The 22,245-nt window shown below is 50.5% G+C and overlaps 1 protein-coding gene across 1 annotated transcript in view; it reads right to left on the bottom strand.

Moving 5' to 3' along the window:
* BMP7 (bone morphogenetic protein 7) overlaps positions 1–14,788 on the bottom strand; it is an 85,395-nt gene extending 70,607 nt beyond the window's left edge. The window contains exon 1 of the mRNA XM_065921742.1: positions 13,842–14,788. Within this exon, the coding sequence (XP_065777814.1) occupies positions 13,842–14,259 (418 nt within the window). The 5' untranslated portion in view covers positions 14,260–14,788. The remainder of the gene's footprint in view (positions 1–13,841) is intronic.
* Between the last annotated feature and the right edge of the window lie 7,457 nt (positions 14,789–22,245).

Here is a 22,245-nt window from a genome sequence, read left to right as displayed (position 1 = left end):
CCCAATTAAGCTTTATAGATACTGGAGCCTGAATTTCATCTCATTTCCACATCATGGAATAGTCTTCTTTTACCACTCTTTTTTAAAAAATGAGCAAGTCATTTTTGCTCACAGGCTGCACAAAAATTAGCAGGTCTCCCCACTTGATTTACTGCAGCTCTGCACTGTCTTGAGAAATAGAAACTGCAGCTTCTGTGCTCCCGGCAACCCCTTGCCCCTGGCAAGTTACCTGCTGGAGGGAAACAAGGTAAGGGAGAGAGTAATGAATAGCGAAAGTCACTCAGTCATGTCTGACTCTTTGCGACCCCATGGACTGTATGTAGTCTGCCATGCTCCTCAGTCCATGGGATTATCCAGGCAAGAATACTGGTGTGGGTTGCATGCTCTCCTGCAAGGGATCTTCCCAACCCAGGGATCAAACCCAGGTCTCCAGTACTGGTAAGCCAGATGGTAAGGCAGATTCCTCACCTATCTGAGCCACCAGGGAAACCGCAAGAGAGAGAGTTTTGCCCTATTTCCTCCAGAGCAAAGTTGGGGAAAGGAAACTAAGAGAGACCAGTTTTAAGTGTGTGTTCAATCATTTTTTAGTATCATTGGGCAGAAGGTGCTATAAAAATATTTTGGCTCCCGGGAGACTTTAAAGATCTGACCTCTTTTTGTCTCCAGGGTGTTTCAAATCCAGGCAGAGCTGGGATCCCAGAACAGGGCTCACATTTTGATTGCAATCTGTCTTCCTTTAACTGGAAAATAATCCATCAGTCCTGCCCTAACTCATCGCCACGGGCAGATAGGTTTGAAGCAAAAGTTCCCAAGCCAATTTCCGAGTTTGAGGAAAGGTACCCTAAACCAGGGCTTCCCTGGTTGGTTCAGTGGTAAATAATCCGTCTGCCAATGCAGGAGACACAGGTTCGATCCCCTGGGTCAGGAAGATCTCCTGGAGGAGGAAAAGGCAACCCACTCCAGTATTCTTGCCTGGGAAATCCCAAGGACAGAGGAGCCTGGTGGGCTACAGTCCAGAGGGTCGCAAAAGAGTCGGACACGACTTAGTGACTAAACCAACAACATCAAGCCTAAACCAGTGGTTCTCAATCGGGGGCCATTTCCCGCAGGGCGCCTCCGAAAGATGTTTGGAAACATGCTGGTTGTCACAACTTCTGGCAGCTTGCATGTAGGGCTCAGCGATGCTTCTCAATATTCTACTACAGCACACAGGACACCCTCCTCCCAACAGGGAAGAGTGAGCTGAAAACGTCAGCAGTGCCGAGGCTGGAAACTCGGCTCTAAAGCTACCTGAAAAGGCCGCTTCCAAGTTCCTAAGGTGTTTGAGGCACATGAGACCCAGAGATTTCTGGATCCCCTTTCCCCATCCCCCCACCAGTATATTAAGACAATTAAGAGCTCTGGGGTAAGTAGGTATAAGGCAAGTAGCTTCATTTATTGTTTCCTCCTAAAGGAAATGACCAACCAGTGCCTCCACCCTATAAACATTTACTAGCCCTGGAAGGTTCTGAGGCCCCTACTGCCATTTTTAAAGGCTTCTCCCTCGATAAATGTTAGGTCAAGTCAGTGAGAAAAAGGAACCTGAGAAGGGGAAGATGTGGGGGGAGGGCAGGGGGGTGGGCGGCGAGGTGCATTTCACAAAGTTCAGGACCAAGAAGAGCGTTGAAAGACCTGATCTGTCCCACCCTCCCACACCCTTTCTTGCTTATAAACAGAGGACTGCTTTACACAGGGCATCCCTCGAAGGGAGACAGAGAGAGTTTTAGAGGTCTCAGGACACTGCCACGTGGGGCTTTCATTTGCTGGCTGAGGCACCGTCGGGTTAATGGTTCTGTGGATTGATGAGTTGTTGGTCTTCGGTGCGTGATATCCGGAGCACACTCTAAGACAGCTCCCTGGGTCCACACCAAGAGCCACCTCAGGGCTGAGCTTCCAGCGAGGACTCTTCTGTATCCAGTGGGAGAGGTTTCTGGTTCACTGGGGCTTGGAGAAATGTAATCACAGAGAAGAATGCAGAGGATGGTGGTGGTTTAGTCACTAAATTGTGCCTGACTCTTTGCAAAACCATGGGCTGTAGCCCGCCAAGCTCCTCTGTCCATGGAATTCTCCAGGTGAGAATACTAGAGTGGGTTGCCGGTATCCCCCTCTCCAGGGGATTTTCCTGATCCATGGATCAAACCCATGTCTCCTGTATTGCAGGCAGATTCTTCCTTGGTGCTGAACCACCAAGGAAGCCCTGAATGTGAGGAAAACATAACTAATATCTAGGTACCCACAATTAAAAACTTGCTGTTCAGTCACTAAGCTGTCTCCGACTCTTTGCAACCCCATGGACTGCAGCACACCAGGCTTCCCTGTCCTTCCCCGAAACTCCACTTTCTCCCCGAGTTTGCTCAAACTCATGTCCACTGAGTCTGTGACGCCATCCAACCATCTCATCCTCTGTTGCCCCCTTCTCCTCCTGCCTTCAAACAACCAAGAATTAGCAGGAGTCAATATCATGGTTGCTTCCTTTTTTCCCCTGTAAACTTCTTGTTTTAGAAAAACTTTAGACTTATAGAAAAGTTGCAAAGACAGTGTAAAGTTCTCGTGCATACTCAATCAGCTTCCCTCAAGATTCACATCTTCCATAACTATGGGACACTTGTCAAACCTAAGAATTTAACATGGATGGATTACTATTAACTAGACTCCCAATTTTTTTTCAGATTGCATCAGTTTTTCCATTATTGTCCTTGTTCTGTTCCAAGATCCAATCCAGAATACCACACTGCACTTCCCAATGGTTTCTTATTATTAAAACACATTTTTTTAAATTGCTTCTAAAAATTATTTATTTACTTATTTCTGGCCACATTGGGTCTTTCTGGCTGGGCAGTCTTTCTCTAGTTGTGGAGAGCAGGGGCTACTCTCTAGCTGAGGTGTATGGACTTCTCATAGAGTCAGCTTCTCCTGTTGCAGAGCTCAGGCGCTACAGTGTGAAGGCATAGTTGTGGCTTGTGGGCCCAATAGTTGTGGCACGCGGGCCCTAGAGTACTGGCTCAGTAGTTGTGGGGCACGGGCTTAGCTGCCCCGCAGCATGTAGAATCTTCCCAGACCAGGGATCGAACCTCTGTCCCCTGCATTGGCTACCACTGGACACCAGGGAAATCCAATATTACTTTTCTTTTTTTGGCAGGGGGAGTCCAGTCTTATTATTAACATAAAGGAAACAACCAAAACAGTTGAAGTTTATTTAAAATTTCTCCCCAATCCCATCCCTTTCCTGTCTCCCTAAAGGTGGCTGGTGTGAGTTCTGTGGCCGTGTTTCCATAATGTTACCATATATGCATTTGCCCAACAATTATAGACAGTATTATCCAGTGATCTTGTGTGTGTCCATTGTGACACCATGAGGAATGCTTACACGCTAAACATCCTCGTATACAACTGGCCTTCTCTCTCTTGACACTCTGTTTTGAGTCTAAGTTGATACATAAAAAAAGGAGTTCTTGCATTTCCCTTCTGTTTCATTACACATGTATAAATAAATTTATCACAAATTTATTTCTCCAATCTGCCGCTCAAGGACATTTAGACTGATGCTGATTTGATGCTATTACAATCAGTATGCAATATTTATTTCCGTACATGTGGTAAAAACTACCTCCTCCTTTCCACACTGTGTCTTGAGGTATTGCTATTAAAATATCGGCCCCTAGCTGCCTCTGGAATTTTCCCATCAGTGGGTTGTGGGGTGCATATAGGAACTGCAGCACATAGGCACTCAGGGCCCTTGACCCTGTCAATAATTCTTAATGCACAGAGACGGAACAGAGGGGGGTTTCCACAGCAGGGTGGAGAACGAAGGGGAAGGTGTGAGTTGCTTATCTTTATCTTCCTCTTCAGAGCACAGAACCACAAAGTCAAGGTCAAGGGCTGGGAGGCTGTTCTGGTGGTCTCATCACCACTGCCCTTATGCTCCATCTCCGCCCTTCACACACCTCCACTGAGCCCCCGGAAGAAAGCGTGAATGGGTTTACATTCAGCAAGAGCTGGATTCAAAGGCCAACCTCACCACTTATGAGCTCTGTAAATTCGGGGTCCTTTAGCCTCTTCCTCCTTAAAATGGGATTGATACGACTTGCTATGCAGAACCAGAGAGAGTGGAACCTGATAAGGGAGGCTGTTATAAATCCATTAGCGCTACAGAAAGATCTCAACCCTCCCACGTTATCACTATGATTTATTTCAGCGATGCATTTAGATAATGAAGGAGTCTCTGAAATTTAGTTTCTAGATTCAGCTTTGCAAGACCCTGTCTGGAGACCCTGCCTGCACAAGGAGGTGCCTCTGAAGGAAAAGCCGGACTTCATGACAAGTCAGTCACCTGCACAGAGCCTGGACAAATACCAGCCAGGAGGGCAAGAACCTCTTGAGCCAAGAGGAGAGTCAGGCTCCTTGATTCTCTGGCTAGTGAACCCAAGGGCAGCTGAAGCGTGCTTTTGCTGAAAGACAGGTCCTAAAGAGGCGAGTCATTTTACAAGAGAAGGGAGAGAAGTGGTTATTCTTGTCCAACCACGTGAATACTTCAGTGATCAGGACGCTTCCAGAAACACTGTTCTCCAAAACGGGGTGCAAGGATTTAGGGTAGGTAAGAGGGATCCAGTGGGACACGGGGCGGGAAACAGCATAATCTCAACTAAGTTTCAAGAACTGAGGGATGTCAGGGAAGATGTGGATTCAAAAAATCTCTGCATAACTGGTGGATGAGATTGAAAAATACAGACCTTGTTTCAGTAAGGCAGCCAACATTTCACCTGCTCCGGTCCCATAATTTCATCTGGTTAGAGCACCTTCACTTACAACAGTGTGCTCATCATAAGTGCCATTTCCCAGTTCTCTCTTTCCAAGCTTGGGGTGGGACTGTCATTTCCTGCCACTTTGGGTCAGGTCTGGCCATGTGACAGGCTCTGACCAATGAAATGTAGGCAGAAGCACCCATGTTGCTTCCATCTGGAATAATGAAAAGCCCATGGACAAGCCATGCTATCTTTCCCTTTGGTACTATAACTGGTGACATTCAAGAGGGTGGCATTCAAGAGGGTGGCAGCTCTATCAGCCTGGAGTCCTGAGCATCCTCCCTCCCAGGTGATGTGCACAGCACCCTGCCAACCCACAACACACCCATAACAAGAGAACCAACAAGGCTCTGTGGTTTCAAGCTACCAAGATTCGTGGGGTTCTTTGTGAACTCTTGATGCCGACTAGACAAAGGATCAAAATAATCAAAATTTAGGCCCAGACCTTTAGCTTGCTGCCTCCAAACTGCTAAACTGCAAGTTTTGAAAGACCAAACTCCATCACGTTGAAAATTTTAGTGGTAGCAAAAATTACATTTGTCTTGCTAATGAATTAAACTTGCAATCTTTGCACTAATTACTAATGATGCATTAGTTAAAATGTGTATTAATGAACATCAGAATTTTGTATTTCTTTATCTTTAGTGCCTCCTACTTAGATTTCTCTTTTAGTCTTTGTTTTATAAAGTACAAACCACCCTAAAACAGGAGTAATTATATGATCTATTTCTACTTTGGGTGTGTACTCAAAGATCTGTTAGTAGGGATTCAGTATTAAAAAACATTCAGGGGGACTTTCCTGGTGGTCCAGTGACTAAGACTCTGTACTTGCAATTCAGGGGGCCTGGGTTTGATCCCTGGTCAGGGAATTAGATCCCACATGCTGCACTAAGACCCAGCGCAGCCAAATAAATAAATATTAAAACACACACACACACTCAGAAGACACTGCCTTAGAACAGCTCTACATCTTTCATGCACACAAACTGCCGATGTCTGAACACTTTCTGCGCCATGAGAATTCTGCAGGGCAAGGCAAGAGCAGGCTAGGAAGAATGCCTGAGAAAACAGTCAAGAGGAGAGTCCTTTATCGAAGGCCAGAACACAAGTCATCGAAACCACAGATAACCCGCCTGCCTTTGAGTGTGTGGTTAAACTACTGGACAGACGAGCACAGGGACCATTCTAGGTGGACGGCCATGCCAAGTGCCTGGGTTCTTTTTTTTTTTTTTCCAAACTACATGAAAGCAGGAGAGAGGCTGGCATTACAAGATGGTACAGGCCTAACTTCAACATTTAAAAACATGCAAGTCCGCAATTTTGGAAACACTGCAAGTTTTTATTCACAGCCAAATTTAATTAAGCCAGACAACAGAAGATTGAAACTTGAAAGCTACTCTGGGGAGATAAAGAAGTGAAAGAATAACACGTGACCTCAAAGATGTGGGAAACCTTAATACTCGCTAAGTCAAGAGTTTTCAAATGGTGTGGAAAGAGCTGAAGAGAATTTATGGGAAAACTTGGATGAGAAAGCCCACCCTGCATCTCAGCCCCTGGAGATTTCTGCCATCCACTGATCTCCAGAGGCTTCCAAACACACTGAATCCACTTGGGGATTTGTTATCCCAACCCTAGGTGGGGGAATGGGGTGGGGGCAGCCTTGCACCTGCTCCCATAAAAAGTGGGGAAGTTGCACCGGTCTGTTAATGAATGCTTTCGGCTTGTCACTCCCTCGAAGGAAAAGACAATTTGTACTTTGACCGCTTTCCAGGAAGGGATGGGAAGAAATATGTCAGTAATGTGAGTTTTTGAAATAAAAAAGTTTTTATTTTGGAATAATTTTCGATTTACAGGAATGTTGCAAGGACAGTGCAGACAATTCCTGTGCAGCCCTCAATCAAGTTTCAGGTGCCCTAGGAGGAAAATTTTTAAATAGCCATCAATGCTAAAATCTAGAGCAAGTCAGCATTAGGCTCTGTGTGTGTGCTCAGTCAGTCGTGTCTGGCTCTTTGTGACCTCATGGACTGTAACCCGCCAGGTTCCTCTGTCCATGGGATTTCATAGGCAAGAATACTGGAGTGAGTTGTCATTTCCTTCTCCAGGGGATCTTTTCAACCCAGGGATCAAACCAGGGTCTCCTGCACTGGCAGAAGCCATCTGGGAAGCCCCAGCATTAGACTCTACATATCCTCATAGATAAGTCTGGGGTGCTCCAATTTCACTGATCTCTAAAGAAGAAAATGAATGTGTGAGGGGTATATAGGTGTACACAAAGATGTACATCTTTAGGGCCATTTTCCTCATATCTCTAAAAAAATATGGGTGGCTTAATCTTGGCTTAATCTTGGTATTTTAAGATCAAGTACTTAAAAACTGAAATTTGGACTACTATACCAACGTGAATGGTGAGCTGGCCACCAAAACAGAAACAAGGTTCACCATTTATTGTGCACCTACTGTGTACCAGACTCTACCCATACGAGATTTGATTTTGTCTTTATGAGGGTCTGTGGAGGAAATGCCTATCCAGCTTTCTAAAATGAAGAAACAAACTCAGAGACATTAAGTAACTTGCTCAAGGTCACACAGCTAAAATGCAACCATAGTGGAAACAGACACAGGGGTTTAAGCTGTGTCTAAAGACAATCAGTGTGGATGCCGTGCCGTTCTCTCTCGCCAAGTCACACCCTCTGCTGTCACCGGGAACTTCCGCTACAGGGCAGTGAAGCCCCCCAGCCCCCCACTCCATATATCACCCAGAATTAGCTGCAAAGTGTCAGGAAACTTGGCCAGGCAGCCCCAAGCATCAGTGAGGGCTGGAAGCCTTCACCGTGAAGCCCTTTATAGAAAGCCGCAGTTGGCAGCCCCTGCTCCTGCATGGGAACAAATTAACATTGGCATTCCAAACACAGGAAAGGAAGGAAATTGGAAACACAGTTTATACTTGGCCAGCTCTTTGAAATACTGTACCATGCTACCGACATCAATTAATGAAAAGCAGCGTTGTGCTGAGAGGCTCTGGTTTGCAAATGCATTAACACACGTTAAACATGTTTGTACAGGAACCAGATTATAAGCACCCTGGCTCCAAAACAATAAAGCAATTACCCTAAAACTGGTGCTCTCAGAGTTGTCATTAATTCAATCCACTCCACTCGGATCAGCTAAGGCTTTTCTCGGCTCCCAGCAATGCCTCCCGACACAAATGTTGAAAGGACAGCATCGCACATGCTACTCTGAGTTCCACATAAATAAGTGTCAAGCTTCATGCACTGCTAATATCCCCCCAAATCATAAACACTCCACTTTGGAGAAGGGGGGGAACACACAGAGGCAGCCCTGGTATTCATCTACATTGCCATTTCACGTCGGGTTTGGGCAACTTTTCCCCACAGAAGGTTAACTGGGAAGTATCTGTTCCACATTAAGAAATATCGAGTCACATTTTTTGTCAAGTAATATTTGTCAAATGCCATTTGCTGCAAAACCCAGAATTCAACTGCAGCTGAACACACAACTAATACCGAACGGTTCACATAATAGCTGTGGTTGTACATGGGATCATTTGCAGCGAAAGCACCCCCCTTCCTCTATAAACTGTTTCAGGAATTGGAAAGAAAAGCCTCTGAAGCTCTGGAATAAATAAAGTACTGTGCCTTGAGCTGCCCGGTACAAAGGACCCAGCAGGCTGGGAGAACAGACTCAAAACAACCAGGAAGGCAGTGGCCGCTCCGCTTCACAGTTCTGTAAGAATGTTTAAGAGAAAAGATTTTAGATGACGGGGGCAGGGGTGAATCGCGGCATGTCTGGCTTGCGGAGTCAGCCTTTAGCTTCTTGAAAGACTCACACCTTCACGCTGCGCTTGCGGGTCCAGGCACCTGCGAGCACATCCTGGAGTCAGCCAGCAAACATCCCTGATGTGGCCGGTCCCACACCCAGGTGACATCGCCGCTCGCCTCCACGCTGATCTGGTATCCTTCACATCGTCGGAGCAATTTGGGTGTGCAAAGCTAAATGCATTCTCCTTTGCACCACAAATTAACAGTTTCTATGTAAATATTGGTATTTCCTCACCCCAGGAAGGCGAGAGGAGGCAAAATGACACCGGCGCATTTGATTGAAACTAATTAAAAGCAGAGGGTCAAGCAATTCAATATATTGATTTTACCAGTGGGACTTAAATCTTCTATAATAAGTGTACACAGCTGCAGTGTTCTCCCACTGCCATGTTTTAAAGGCTAATCCTCACATTCCTTCTGACAATAACATGACAGGTCCCACACATCCCTGCCTGCGCCCTAACCCCGGTGACACTGCCAGAGCAAATTAAAGCGAAGCACTCCAGCATCCCCCACCACAAACCAGCCACGCTGACAGCCCCCAGCAAGGTCTGAAGAGGTGGTCACCAAAAAATGAACAGGGTCAGCCACCTGGTCCAAAGGGCTCTCCATTCAAAATCTCCAGCTGGTTAAAATGGACGGGCAGGCTGGGGAAGGGTGGAGACGGGGAGAGTGTTAGGACACTCTGATTCTCGCAATGGGCCAAATATGACCTTACCCAATGGAGGAGGGGATGATATTAAAGCGATAGGGGTGATCAATCAACTTAGATGAGGCTCTCCCTGGAATGAAGTCATCACTCTCTCTGAGTTCAGCGGACATGTGATATTCGCTCACATCGCAGGCACGCCGGTGGTCAAGGGATCGCGGACCAGCTGTGTTTATCTCGGCAGAGGCTTGACAGGCAGCGACGCGATGGAAGGCCCCGACCCAGAGCTCACAGGAGCTGCATCTCAGAAGCTGTTTCCTCTCTCTGTGCACACAGAGAACCCCCGTCTGCTTCTCCAGGTCTCCTCTCTCAGCCCCTCCAAGGGCCACCCCGCAACCGAGTGACAACTCTGGAATCAACCACTCTGGAATCAAAACCACAAACAGCCACGCGAGCTGGCATCCAGGGCTTGGCCTTAACCTGCTCTGATTCCAGAAGGGAACTACAAAGACGATCCAAAAAGTTCAAATCTGGGTCACATATATCCTTGGGAGGAGGGTGGGAGAGAAGATCTTTGATTTATATAAGCAGGAAAATGAGGTTTAAAAGAAGTGATGTTGAAAGGGTTACTGAAAACACAGCTGTTGGTGCGCTCCTATAGCGAGGGCGCTGTGCAGAAAAGAGAGAAAGAGAGAAGGAGGGAAGGCTGGGTGACATCTATATTAACCTCTGGCTGCTCACCAGTGAGGGCCGGCACTTGAGCGCTGGAATGCGGGACAGCCCTTTCCAAATTTTAACACAAGCCAGGTTACAGCTGCGAGTGCCTGCAGCCCGTGCTCCCTCGGCAAGCACTCCCTGAAGGAAATTTTTAAACTGTAACTGAATCTTTTTCTAATACTCTACAGTGGTAGGGCCTGTTCTGAAGGGGCAAAAGGAGAGATCTTAATGCCAAACACTTGTCAACAAAAAGGATCGCCAGATGGTATAAAATAAAAGTAAAACGGAACGGCCTTCTCCCTGTGCCTCAGCTACATTAACAAAAGCCACTTCTAGACCCTGAGCCCAATAAGGACAGGTTCCCAACTTCCTTTTTTTTTTCAACCTTAACTTCCAAGATGAAACAAATTTGTTTCCTTCATAACCCGGACCAGAGACAGACGTGTACCGCACACCCCCAGTGCCAGGGGTTTCTTTAGAAGATTCCAGAAAAAGTTGCTGAATTTCTCCAAAGAAAGAGGGTGGGGGGGCAGCTATAGCCAGATTCGGTTTGCAGAACTCACATTGCCTGGGGACAATTTAAGAGAGGGTAGCCTGTTTTGAATTCCAAAATTAAGTCTACACAGAGGAGTTGGGGGCTTGTTAATCCAAACCAGTTTACAAATCTCGCCATTGAACTTAAGAGGCCCAGGCTGGGAAGATGCGAGTCTCCGTCTGGCAGCTCAGCTAGCGTTACACGGGCTTTATTGTACAGGCTGGTCTTTGTCACAAGGTGCGGTCTGAGGTCCTCATTCTCAGCACCTGGTTTTGTCATAAATCCTCCTCTGGTTCCCTCTCTAGTTTAGATCCCACTCCAGCCTGGCAAAAAGCTTGAATTCTGAGGAGTATGACTTGCAGGAACAAAAACCAGTCTGGCTGCAGACGGAGGGAAGAAGAAATGTACCAGGTCTGCAAAAGCCTTCAGAATTCAGGCTGAATCCTCCAAGCACTGCAGGACAGCAGGGGTATGCAGTGAGGGAGAAGAGGGTGGTGGAAGGAGGAGGGAGCTTTGGGGCAAGGATCGGGTGGTGGAGAAGGTCAGTCTGCCTTCAAGGTCTCTGTCGACAATCCCCAACGGACCCCTCGGATCCCCTGCATGATAACAAGAGGTAGCTGCATATGAACAAATGACATTTTCTCACTTTTAGGTAAAGTGTGAGATTAAACACACTCCTTTAGAAAACTTTGTATGTTACAGGTCAATATGAACTTCAATCCAAGGAAAAATCGTGTGTTTTCTCTCAGCTTCCAAGCAGGTCTCCTACATGCCTCCCGCCAACCCCACTGCTACCCCAGCCCCTCCTGAGCAGAATCTCGGAACCCCCACAGAACAGAAGGAATCAGAGGTTTGTTCCCATGCTGCTACGGAGCAGAAATTAAAGGGCAACCATAGAAACATCTACAGGAAGCGTCTTGCCCAACTGCCGTCCAGGTCTTCATCCAACTAATTACCTCGAGTTTTAGGGGCCGAGAAAGAAAGAAAACAAGGTCAGGGCACTCTGTTAAAAGCCACTCTGCCATCTAATTTGGAGTGATGTTCCAGAAAGCAAGACCTGAGAAAGTCAGGACTGTCCCACAAAGCCCAAAGCCAGCCCGACTGATTAAGAGGCTCAGACAAGCCAGTCTTTGTCCTTTCAAGATGAAAGAAATGTGGCTAACGGGTTGAAAGGTGTGTGTACAGCCAGAGAAGGAAAACCACCCAGCTGTGGCCTTCCCAAACAAGTTCCAGCTTGCTCCCCACCGCCACGGGGGAGCAAACAGCCCTGCCCCGAGTTTCCCAGGGGTGTCCAGTTGACAACCTGGTCCTTTTCTGGCATGGGGGGAGCCCGGGTCTGGCCAGGCTGCTGATCCGTAAGTAGTAGGGTCCTTTCTAAAGCACTGGGTTTGCAGAGCCCTCCACAGAAACCGGGGCTTACAAATACCTTTCGAATGACCTCAGCCAGGCTCTGAAGGCCACCATCGGGACCTGCTGCCTTCACCAAGAGTCGCCGGTACCCAACAGAACAGAAAAGATACCATAAATCCCCAGCCAGAGAAAGGACCCTGGTTAACCCCTGGCTTCAGGATGGCTACAGAGCTCTGCTTTAACTTATGTATTTATATGTACATATTTGGGATTTTTCTTTAGTTTCTGGTATAGGTCACAAATACACATTGAGGGGGGGCAAAAAAATCACACAGACAGAAGTACAGACAATGAAAAAAATCTGGCCTTAACTCCCAATCCCTAAGGCCCCAACCCAGTTCTGCCCTGCCGCACCCCGCCAGGGCAGCCCCCCAGCCCGCCCCCCAGTGAAATCTATTTCCAGTTCAGGGTGTCTTTCCCAGTGGGAAGGGATGATATACCGCAGGTATGTAACCTCACTGATCTGCACCTTGCTTTTTTCCACCTCATACATCTTGGAGATGGTTCTAAATCAGGACATATGGGGTTGCCTCATTCTAACAAGCTGCCTAGTATAATTTAAACTTTCTTGAAGTCACTTTGGCATCTAAACCTCCCACCCCTTGCTCTCCTTGAAACTCGTTTCACTATTTGATTTGGGGCTATTATTAAGGACAGACAATGGCGTCCCGGGAACTCCAGGGACCTTATCTGGTGCAAGAAGCGCTAAGGTTGATCCGCGCTTCCCGCCGCCCTCCATCCATGCCCCGGGTGCCCCGCGAGGGGCTTTAGGACCATTATTTCCCTGTTGACACAGCGCCGGTGGGCGTGAGTTTGCTGTCTTGACTTCGTACGTATTTTCGCAGCAAGTTACACATGTAGAATGAAAGCGGCTCAGGAAACAGCGCTATCGGGGCGTGTTATCTCAGAAACCAAATATTTGATCATCAGCCCTACACCGCGCAGTCGGGGGTTAGTTTGAGCAAGCCTGGGGACTGTGCGTGCACAGATGGAAGGGGAGCACCGCGCCCCCCTCCCCACCCCCGCAGCGTCAGCCTCGGATCCCCGGGGCCGTCGGGGCTCTGGTCAGAAGCCGGGTCCCCTAGCCTACCCCGGCGGCGTCTGCTGGGAGATCCCTCGCCACCCATTAGCCGAAAGCCATGGTTTGCGCGCCACACGTGATAAACGCTGAAAATGGATTCTGCCGGTCCGGAACCTATCATTAAATATTTAAAATAGAAAGGTCGCAATGGCCATGTTTCTTCCCCCAGCTCCAGCTAGGAGAGCTGAGAGCGAGCGGGAAGCCCAGCGGTCAGGAAAGGGGCCCCCGAGGCGCCCGGGGCGCGCTGCACGCTTTGGCGGGCGCACCGGGAGGAGACAGGTAGGGCTAGCCAGGGCCGGGATGGGAGGCAACGCCCGCGATGCCAGGGCCGGGCAGAGCAGAGAGGGGCTCAGAAAGGGCGGGAAGGCAGCTTCGCGGAGCAGGGCCCTTTAAATCCAGGTAGCGCGGGCCGAGCCGGCCGGGCACGGCTCACATGACCGAGCCCCGCGCTTTGAACTGAGCCGCGGCCCGCCCGGCGCCTCCTGCCCCAGAGGTGCGGCCACCGATTTAACCCAGAGAGGGCTTCAGACCGGTCCTTATTCCCCCCAAACTCCCACAGGCCAGATGAGCACTGCTCGCCCTACCTGCGGCGCGCGCGGCTAGGGGTTCACTAAGGCAGGGGGGTGGGAGACCCTTGGCCAAGCGCTGCAGTTTCGCTAACGACCAAGAGTGGAGAGATGGGCGGGCTGGATGTAAGAAGCAGCCCCCTCCCTGTCCCAAAGCGACTCCTGACCCAGACGCGCACCCCCTCCCTCCCGCCTCCACTCACCGAGGTTGACGAAGCTCATGACCATGTCGGCGTCGGTGAGGAAGTGGCTATCTTGCAGGCTGGCCAGAGGGGGGCCCTGGGTACTGAAGACGGCCTTGTAGGGGTAGGAGAAGCCCTGGCCGTCGGGCCCGCCGCCCTCCTCCACCGCCATGGCATTGTACAGGTCCAGCATGAACATGGGCGCCGAGTTGTGCTTGCCCTGGAGGTGGGGGCGCGGGCGATGGGGCAAGCCCAAGATGGAGAGGATCTCGCGCTGCATCTCTCGGCGCTCCTGACTGCGGAGGCGCCGGTGGATAAAGCTCGAGTGCACCTCGTTGTCCAGGCTGAAGTCGGCCAGGGCGGAGCGCAGAAGGAACAGCGGCGCCCAGAGCGCCACGAAGCTGTGCGGCGCCGCGGCGCGCAGCGAGCGCATGTGCATCGCGCCGGCTCTACGCGCGACCCGGGCTCCGGGCACCCGGCACCGGGGCCCCGCGCCGCCCCAGGTGGCAGAGGGGGGCAGGCGGCCGTCCACGCCGCTCGGTCACTTGCTGCAGATGGGTCCCGCTGCGCCCGCGCCGGACATGGCCCCTCCCCGACCCGCTGCGCTCTGCCTGGACCCCCGCCCCCGGCTCGGCGCTGGCCCCGGGGCCCCTCGCCCCGCACTCGCCCGGGCGCACCGCGGGGCTGGAAAGCCGGCTCGAGCGAGCAAGAGAGCAAGCGAGGAGGCGGGCGCGGGTGGGAGGAGCAGCCAGCAAACCCAGGAGCCGGGAGAGCGAGTGCCGGGGAGGCGGCGAGGCGGCTGGCGAGCGGGCGCTCCTTCCTCTGCCTCCTCTCGCGCTCTTGCTCTTGAGCGGCAGGGACCCACCCTCTTCCGAACTCCGGCGCTCAGAGCAGGGGCCTCAGGTCGCTCGCCCAGCCCCGCGCGCCCTTGATCGCACGAGAGGCCGCCTCAGGAGCCTTAGAGTGGTACGCGCTGGGGCCTGGGAGGAGGAGGAGGAGGGGGAGGAGGACGGGCTTCCAAGGGCCCCTCCCGCGCCCGCGGCCTCCCACCTGCCCTCGGCCCCGCCTTCCCCCCAGCGGCGCCCAATGGGTTCATTCATTCCTTCTAGTGCGCTCTACAAATATTTACTGAGTGCGCGCTGGGTGCCCAGCGCCCGGCCGGACGCCGCGGGGATGCGGAGAGAGGAATCCGAGCTGGCCCTGCCTTCTCCGGACTCGCGGTCCAGGCAGGGTAGGAGGCCTGAGCGGGACCCGTGGGATTCGCGCTGCGGTGGAACAAGCTAGAGGAGAGCAGAGGAAGCTCGGGGATGAGGAAGACTTCCTGGAGGAGGTGGCACCTGAGCCCTTCTCCCCTCTTGCCCCTTCCATTTACTCCAGACACGCTGATCCTTCCCTGAAGTTGTTGCCAGTTTGTCTTTGTACTTGCCAGTCTTTCTGCCTGAACCCTCTTCCTTACTTGTCTCTGTCCCCACCCCAGCCATCCGGCCAGCCCTCCACCTCCAGGTGCCACTCAGGTGCCACTTCCTCCCAGACCGGCGCAGATAAGGTTCCTTCCTCTCCTGATCCCCACACACCTGTTTTCTTTAACTCCTCCTCCCTCCCCTGTCTGGAATGACTGTTTGAGTTATTTGTCCTGTTTTTATTGTCCTGTCTCCCCACTAGCCAGGGAGCTCCCCGGGGGCCCAGGCCCGTGCTCTCTCAGATGCCCTTGAACCCAGGGCCTGGAAGCCACTGTTGCTACACAGTCATGATTGTTGAGTGATTGAAATTTTGTGGGCTAGAGAATTCCTCCCCACTTCTGAGACTAGCTGGCCTGGCCATAAACCTTGAGCCATAAACCTTGTCACACACTCCTGGCCTTCCTTCTTCCTTCCCCTCATTCATTCATCCCACAGATGACACTCAGTTGCCCACTTGGGGCCCAGCTCACACTGAGCGTGGCTCACTGGCACCCCACACGACTCAGAACTGTGGTGGGACCTTGAGTGAACTACTGCTCTTTGGAGCCTCAGTTTCTTCACCTGTAAAACCAGGAGCAAAATCACTCTTGACCCAGAATGGCAGCACCATGGGTCAAGTTCAATCTCACCTCCATCCTTTCCTGCCCCAAGGAGTGTGTCAGTTGCTGAGTCGTGTCGGAATCGTTGTGACCCCATGGACTGTAGCCCACCAGGCTTCTCTGTCCATGGGATTCTCCAGGCAAGAATACTGGAGTGGGTAGCCATTCCCTTCTCCAGGGGATCTTCCCAATCCAGGGATTGAACCTGGGTCTCCCGCAATGCAGTCAGGTTCTTTACCGTCTGAGCGACTAGGGCAAACCCACAAATCAGTGGTTCCCAGGTGATGGGCTAGGTGAAGGGTGACCATAGGGAGTCTGGGATGAAAGGTAAAGGGCTGAGTCTGGGGACAATGGTTTCCTTTGAGGGGAAGGGTCTGGCTAAACCTCACTTTGGGGAGGCAGAAAGCTACAGGACTGATCAAAAGGAACCTGATCTTCTGAGTTTTCTGAAGGAGAGGTGGTTCTACCATGCAGCCCTCTTTGGGGGCTTTTGGACAAGATGGCAGCGTGAGGGGCCACATGGGTGGAGGTAGGCAAGGCGGAGGCCAAGTAAGGAGAAGAGAAACACAAGATTGCAGGTCCTAGCCATTCAAGTGGCATCCTGGCTTTGTTACACAGGCCCCAGGCTGCGAGATGGAATAGGTCCCGGGCCCCCTGGCCCAGGACTGTGCCTCTGCCCACCTGTCAGTAAGGTGCTCCACCTGCATTCGTCCATCAACTTGTTTTTTCCAACAAAGGTTTGTTGAGTACTTCCTGAGGGTCAGGCAGGGTGGGCTTCATGGTCATGTGACTTGGTAGGAAGGGTCTCACACGTGTCTTAAAGCTTTCCCGTTTCCATATTGCAGCTCTTCATGATCTATGAACAAAGGGGCCCTGATTTCATTTTGCACTGGGCCCTGTGAGTTATGAGGCCCATCCTGGTGCCAGCACAGTGCTGGGCTGGAGGGGACAGGAGAGAGCAAGCTCACACGGTGGCCTCCACCACGAAGCTGGCTTCCAGGTCAGGGGAGACAAAGCAGGAACATTGCATGTGGTTTGGGGGTGGGAGGGGAAGCAGTGCTCGGCCATGGATTCTCTCAGGCAGGACACAGCACACTCCCACGGGGCATGTGGGAGGGTCCAGGGGGAGTGCCCCAGATGGGCACCGTGGAGGGTGAGAAACAACACGGGGACCAGTCGATACAGTTGGAGTAGCACTGGCTGGTCCAGTGTCTACTTGGGGCATATGCGGCCCAGCTCACAGTGGCCTGTGATAAGTGGCATGAGTGAACACGCAGGGAGAGGTGGAGGGAGGTGGGAAGGGGATCTCCCGGGGGAGATGCCTTTGACCTGAGTCCTGGAAAGATGAGAAAGAGATGACTTTCCCAGGGAGAAGGAGCAGGAAGCGCAGCACAGGCCCTGCAGAGAGAGGAGCGGTCACCAGGCTCTGTCTCCCCAGGGCTGCCTGTCCCCACTGCTTAACCTGGGGCTGGCCTTCCAGGGATAAAGCCACTGCAGCGGCTGTGCCACCTCCAACGCCAACTGAGATAAAAGAAGTTGTTTTCTTCCAAAAGCTGAAATACTACTCCTTTGCAGCAGCTCTCTCTGCTTTTAAATCTGCTGACAATTCTTTTGGGGGTGGGGGATTTTAACAAGCAAGTGAGGCTGGGGGTGGAGACCCCAGGTATTGGTGCCAAAAGTCTAAATCTGAAAACAACTGACTGGTCAGCATCTACCTGGTCCCCCAGGGGAAGGCCCTGAGTCCCTAAAGCAAGGCAAATAGATGAGGGAAAAGTGGAAGCAGTGACAGATTTTACTTTCTTGGACTCCAAAATCTCTGCAGATAGTGACTGCAGCCATGAAATTAAAAGACGCTTGCCCCTTGAAAGCTATGACAAACCTAGACAGCATATTAAAAAGCAGAGACATCACTGTGTCGACAAAAAGTCCATCTAGTCAAAACTATGGTTTTTCCAGTAGTCGTGTACGGATGTGAGAATTCGACCATAAAAAAGGCTGAGCACCAAAGAATTGGTGCTTTTGAACTGTGGTGCTAGAGAAGACTCTTGAGAGTCTTTTGGACTGAAAGGAGATCAAACAAGTCAGTCCTAAAGGAAATCAACCCTGAATGTTCATTGGAAGAACTGATGCTGAAGCCGGAAGCTCCGCTTCTTTGGCCACCTGATGCGAAGGGCCGATTTAATGGAAAAGACCGTGATGCTGGGAAAGACTGAAGGCAGGAGGAGAAGAGGGAGGCAAAGATGGTTAGATAGCATCACCCATTCAATGGACATCAACCTGAGCAAACTCCAGGAGATAGTGAAGGACAGGGAATCCCAGTGTGCTGCAGTCCACGGGGTTGCAAAGAATCAGACACGACTTAGCTTCTGAACAACAGCGACAATCCCACTGAGCCTGGCACACAGCTAGAGCTCAGTAAGTACCTGTTGAATGAATAGCAGTAGGCATCGCCATTACCTAAAGGGCATGGTGGACCGAGGGCTGAGTGTGCAGGCACCAGAACAAGACATCTCGCAGAGCCCTCACCCTGCCCTTGCTCTGGATGCCATCTTTTCTCATCCAAGACAGAGACAATATGCTTTCCATACCTGAGACCCAGAAAAGACCAGATTTCTTCTGAATCCCCCCTCCGCCCCCCGCCCAAATGTCTCCTATTTAGCCGTCTATTTCCAGTGATCCATGCTGGGAAGTGACTCTTTATCTTTCCTGCTTCCCCCTTAAGACTGTACCAGGCCCTCAGTGAATGCCTGCTGGATTGCTCAATGAATGAATGAATGCACGCCACACAAACAAGAATATCTGACTAGGAGCACATGAGATGCCAGTTTGAAAGCCGAGGCCACCAGCAAAGGCTTCAGGATTGTTTGGAGAAAGTCTTGGGTAGGAGAGCTGGCAGTCTGTTTTCACACCTCCACCCTGCCACTTGCAGCCCCATACCAGGGATTTGCCATCTCTGTGCCTTAGTCCCCCCATCTGTATAAGGGGGAAGGACTAAGACTGCCTGTGTTCTAGGGTTGCTGAGAGGATTCAGAAGTTAATTCAATTCATGTAGCTGACTTCATAAGGTGGCTGGGGCACAGAGAAAGCATTTGATAGATGTTAGTTACCATCTGGATGAAAAGGAAACTATGTTAACAGGAAAGCCTCCTAAGCTTAAAAATAACAACACAACTTTTCAGGAGGGTCTGCTTTTTGGCCAAGCACTGAAAGCAAATGTATCCTGACTAGGAGCGGATCCAGAGTAGGGGTGAGGACGAACAGAGAGAACAGGGCAGAAGGGGAGAGCAGAGCAGACATGAATCCAGAGATGAAAGGGTAATCCGTGCATTCCGATCTTCTCATTGTCCCCCAGCTGCTTCCCCCATGCCATCCAGGGCCCAGGAACTTCCCTGGGGCCTATCTCATTTCCCCAGCAGACAGCCCCCAGTCACCCACCCCCAGTTGAGGTTCCCCCAAGCCGGGGCACCCAGCGCGGGACTCCTGGGCCCGTAACCTGATCTCTCTGGTCTGCTCCACATGGGATGAAAGATGGCCTGGAAATCTGAGGGGTGTTATTGTGTCTGGCCGGCCTCGGCTGAGTGTCCACACACACACTCGCCAGCCCCCCGGCTCTGGGTAAGAAGTTTTCATTTCATACATCATCAGTCACATCTTGCAGAAGCGATTTTGACCAAGTCAGCATATGTCTCGAAAGCAATAAAAAGAAGAAAAGAATCCCGCTGACACACACATTCAGTGGGAGGTCGGGACCTCATCCTCAAGGGCAGGACTCTGCTACCATCTGCCCTGGAGGAAGCACAGCAGGTCTGGGGGCTCCCTGGGGCCCCAGAACAGCCAAGGAAACCTGGGGCCGCCCCCTCTGTCCACCCACCTGGCCAAGGCCTGGTGACCTGGGCCTCAGAGCCCAGTAGGGAATAGGGGGCCAAAGCCTCCTCATGCATGGGCTTTAAAATCCTTGTGTGCAAAGAGATCTACATTAGAGAGGAAATGATTTTAGCACACCTGTAATTCGATGTTGCTTTCCATACACAGCTCTCATTGCGCTGGAGATATAGACACATGCCTGCTCACGCTGGGACTTTCTCTGCACAAGTTTTTAAACAGAGAAGTAAGATACTAAACAGTTTTTATCAGTCTTAAGTACATGTGGCAGTAGCCACCGCTCCAAATGGAAAACATGAACATCAGATAGATACACACACACACACCCCTCCAGAAAAAGCTGATGCCCAAGGTGAGATTTCCAGGATCTCCCGAACAACTAATGGCAAGATGTGGTTTTATCACTAGCTTAGCTGTGATTTCTTCCTTGATTGGGAGGCGGTCTGAATGGGTTTTGAGAACTAACTGGTCTCAGTTCAGCTTTAGAGGGAGCCCTTTCTCCCTCCCAGACATGACTAACAGCTCTGACTAGTCCAGAGCTTTCTATTCCACTGGGCACCTGCACTGCCTTAGCCCATGTCACCCTCTGACCCAGAGGGGTTCTATTCTACTTCTTAGACCACAGGAAGGAGACCGGGACTCTGAGAGCGCCTTGCCCAAAGTCACTCAGCTCACTCAAAACCACATCCATCTACAGAGCCCAGGTTCCTCACCTAGTTGTTTAGTGGTCTGGAAGGAGATCTTTTCTCCTCTGCTTGATTCTAAAGCGACATTTCTCCATCGCCATTATGCCCACATCCCTGGGGAGCTGTCAAAACGCAGATTCCCACACAGCTTGTCCCACTGGGGCCTGAGATTCTGCACTTTCACCCAGTACCCAGGGGTGTGCGATGCGGCTGGTTCAAGGACCCTGAATGTCTGACCTTACAACTAGCTTTCCCCTTAATTCCACTAAAGGGGATCATGAACATAGACATGATGACAGTTAGTAAGGAACCCCAGGCCCAGATACAACAGAGGAAGGATGGGGACCAGGGTGAATTATGGGTGATGCCTTCTGGGAATTTGATTCCAATGTTACCAGGTAGTTCTAATTTTCAAGAGAAGCTGGAAATTCGGGTTTGCATGTGACCACTCTCGATGAGCATCTGTTGGCAAAGACTTCCATTTGTTTTTGAACCATGAGACCAAAGAAAACCCCATCTACCAGTCAGATTCGGAAACACTGCTTGCCTCTGGCCTTATAAAAGGCTCTGCTGGTTTGGGAGGACTAACCCATCCTTCTCCTAACCCCAAGCCAAAGGAGCACCATGGCTAGGGCATTTCTAAGCAGATTCCTTTAATTCACTGTTTCAGGAACCGAGGCAGGAAAGATACGACCTGCCACTTCCTCACCCCCAGGCAGAGTTCAGCTCCCTCTCCAACTGCTTTTCTGATAAATTCACCCTCCCTCTCACCCTGGGTCAGAAATCACCTAGAAACTTCAAAATTCAGAATTCTTTCTTTAGAAGCAAGAATATTGGTCTTTTCTTCTAAGCATCGCCCTCCTTCAAGCTCTATCTGAACTCTTTCTTAGGTTTGGGAATTTCCCATCTTGGGAAGCAGACCCTGCCCTCCATTTCCTCCACCCCCAAACAGGAGCTGAACATCCCGAGATGCACTGTCCCAGCCTGCTATGCAGCCAGAGCATTGGCATGTGACCAAGTCTCAGCCAATCAGAGGCATCCACCCCAGAACCATTATTCTGCAGAGCAATTTGGGGCCATGTTCCCAGCTGCAGAGCCCCCAAGCCCTCAAGGTTCTCCAGCCTTCCTGGGAGTTCTGCAGCCTCCCGAGATCCTCTGATGAACACGTTTTCTGCACCAGTTAGCCCCAGATGGTTTCTGTTGCCCACAGCTGTGAACCCTGCAGGATATAGCATCAGGGAGCTGAAAGGGGCCATAGCTATCACGTGATCTAAAGTTTACAGACCTCTTTTTTTTTTTTCAGCAGCTGAAAATTTTGGTCAAGAATCTTTCCACAGATGGCCAACACAGAAAATTAGAAGCATAACTTCTCTGATTCAATAGAGCAAGAAAGCGGGTAGGGTTGCTACACTTAGCAAATAAAAATATAGGATGCCCAGTTAAATTTGAATTCCAGATACACAAAGAATAATTTTTAGTATGTTGTTGCTGTTCAGTCACTAAGTTGTGTCCGACTCTTTTGGACACCATGGACTGCAGCACTCTAGGCTTCCCTGTACTTCACTATCTCCTGGAGTTTGCTCAAACTCATGTCCATTGAGTCAGTGATGCCGTTCAACCATCTCATCCTCTGTTTCCCCCTTCTTCTCCTGCCCTAAATCTTTCCCAGCATCAGGGTTTTTCCAATGAGTCAACTCTTAGAATTAGGCAGCCAAAGTATTAGAACTTCAGCATCAATCCTTCAATATCCAATGAACATTCAGAGTTGATTTCCTTTAGGATTGACTGATTTGATCTC

The sequence above is a fragment of the Muntiacus reevesi genome, chromosome 2, assembly GCF_963930625.1.
Source record: "Muntiacus reevesi chromosome 2, mMunRee1.1, whole genome shotgun sequence".
In the NCBI taxonomy this organism is placed as follows: domain Eukaryota; kingdom Metazoa; phylum Chordata; class Mammalia; order Artiodactyla; family Cervidae; genus Muntiacus; species Muntiacus reevesi.
This window is presented reverse-complemented; position numbering and strand designations above follow the sequence as displayed.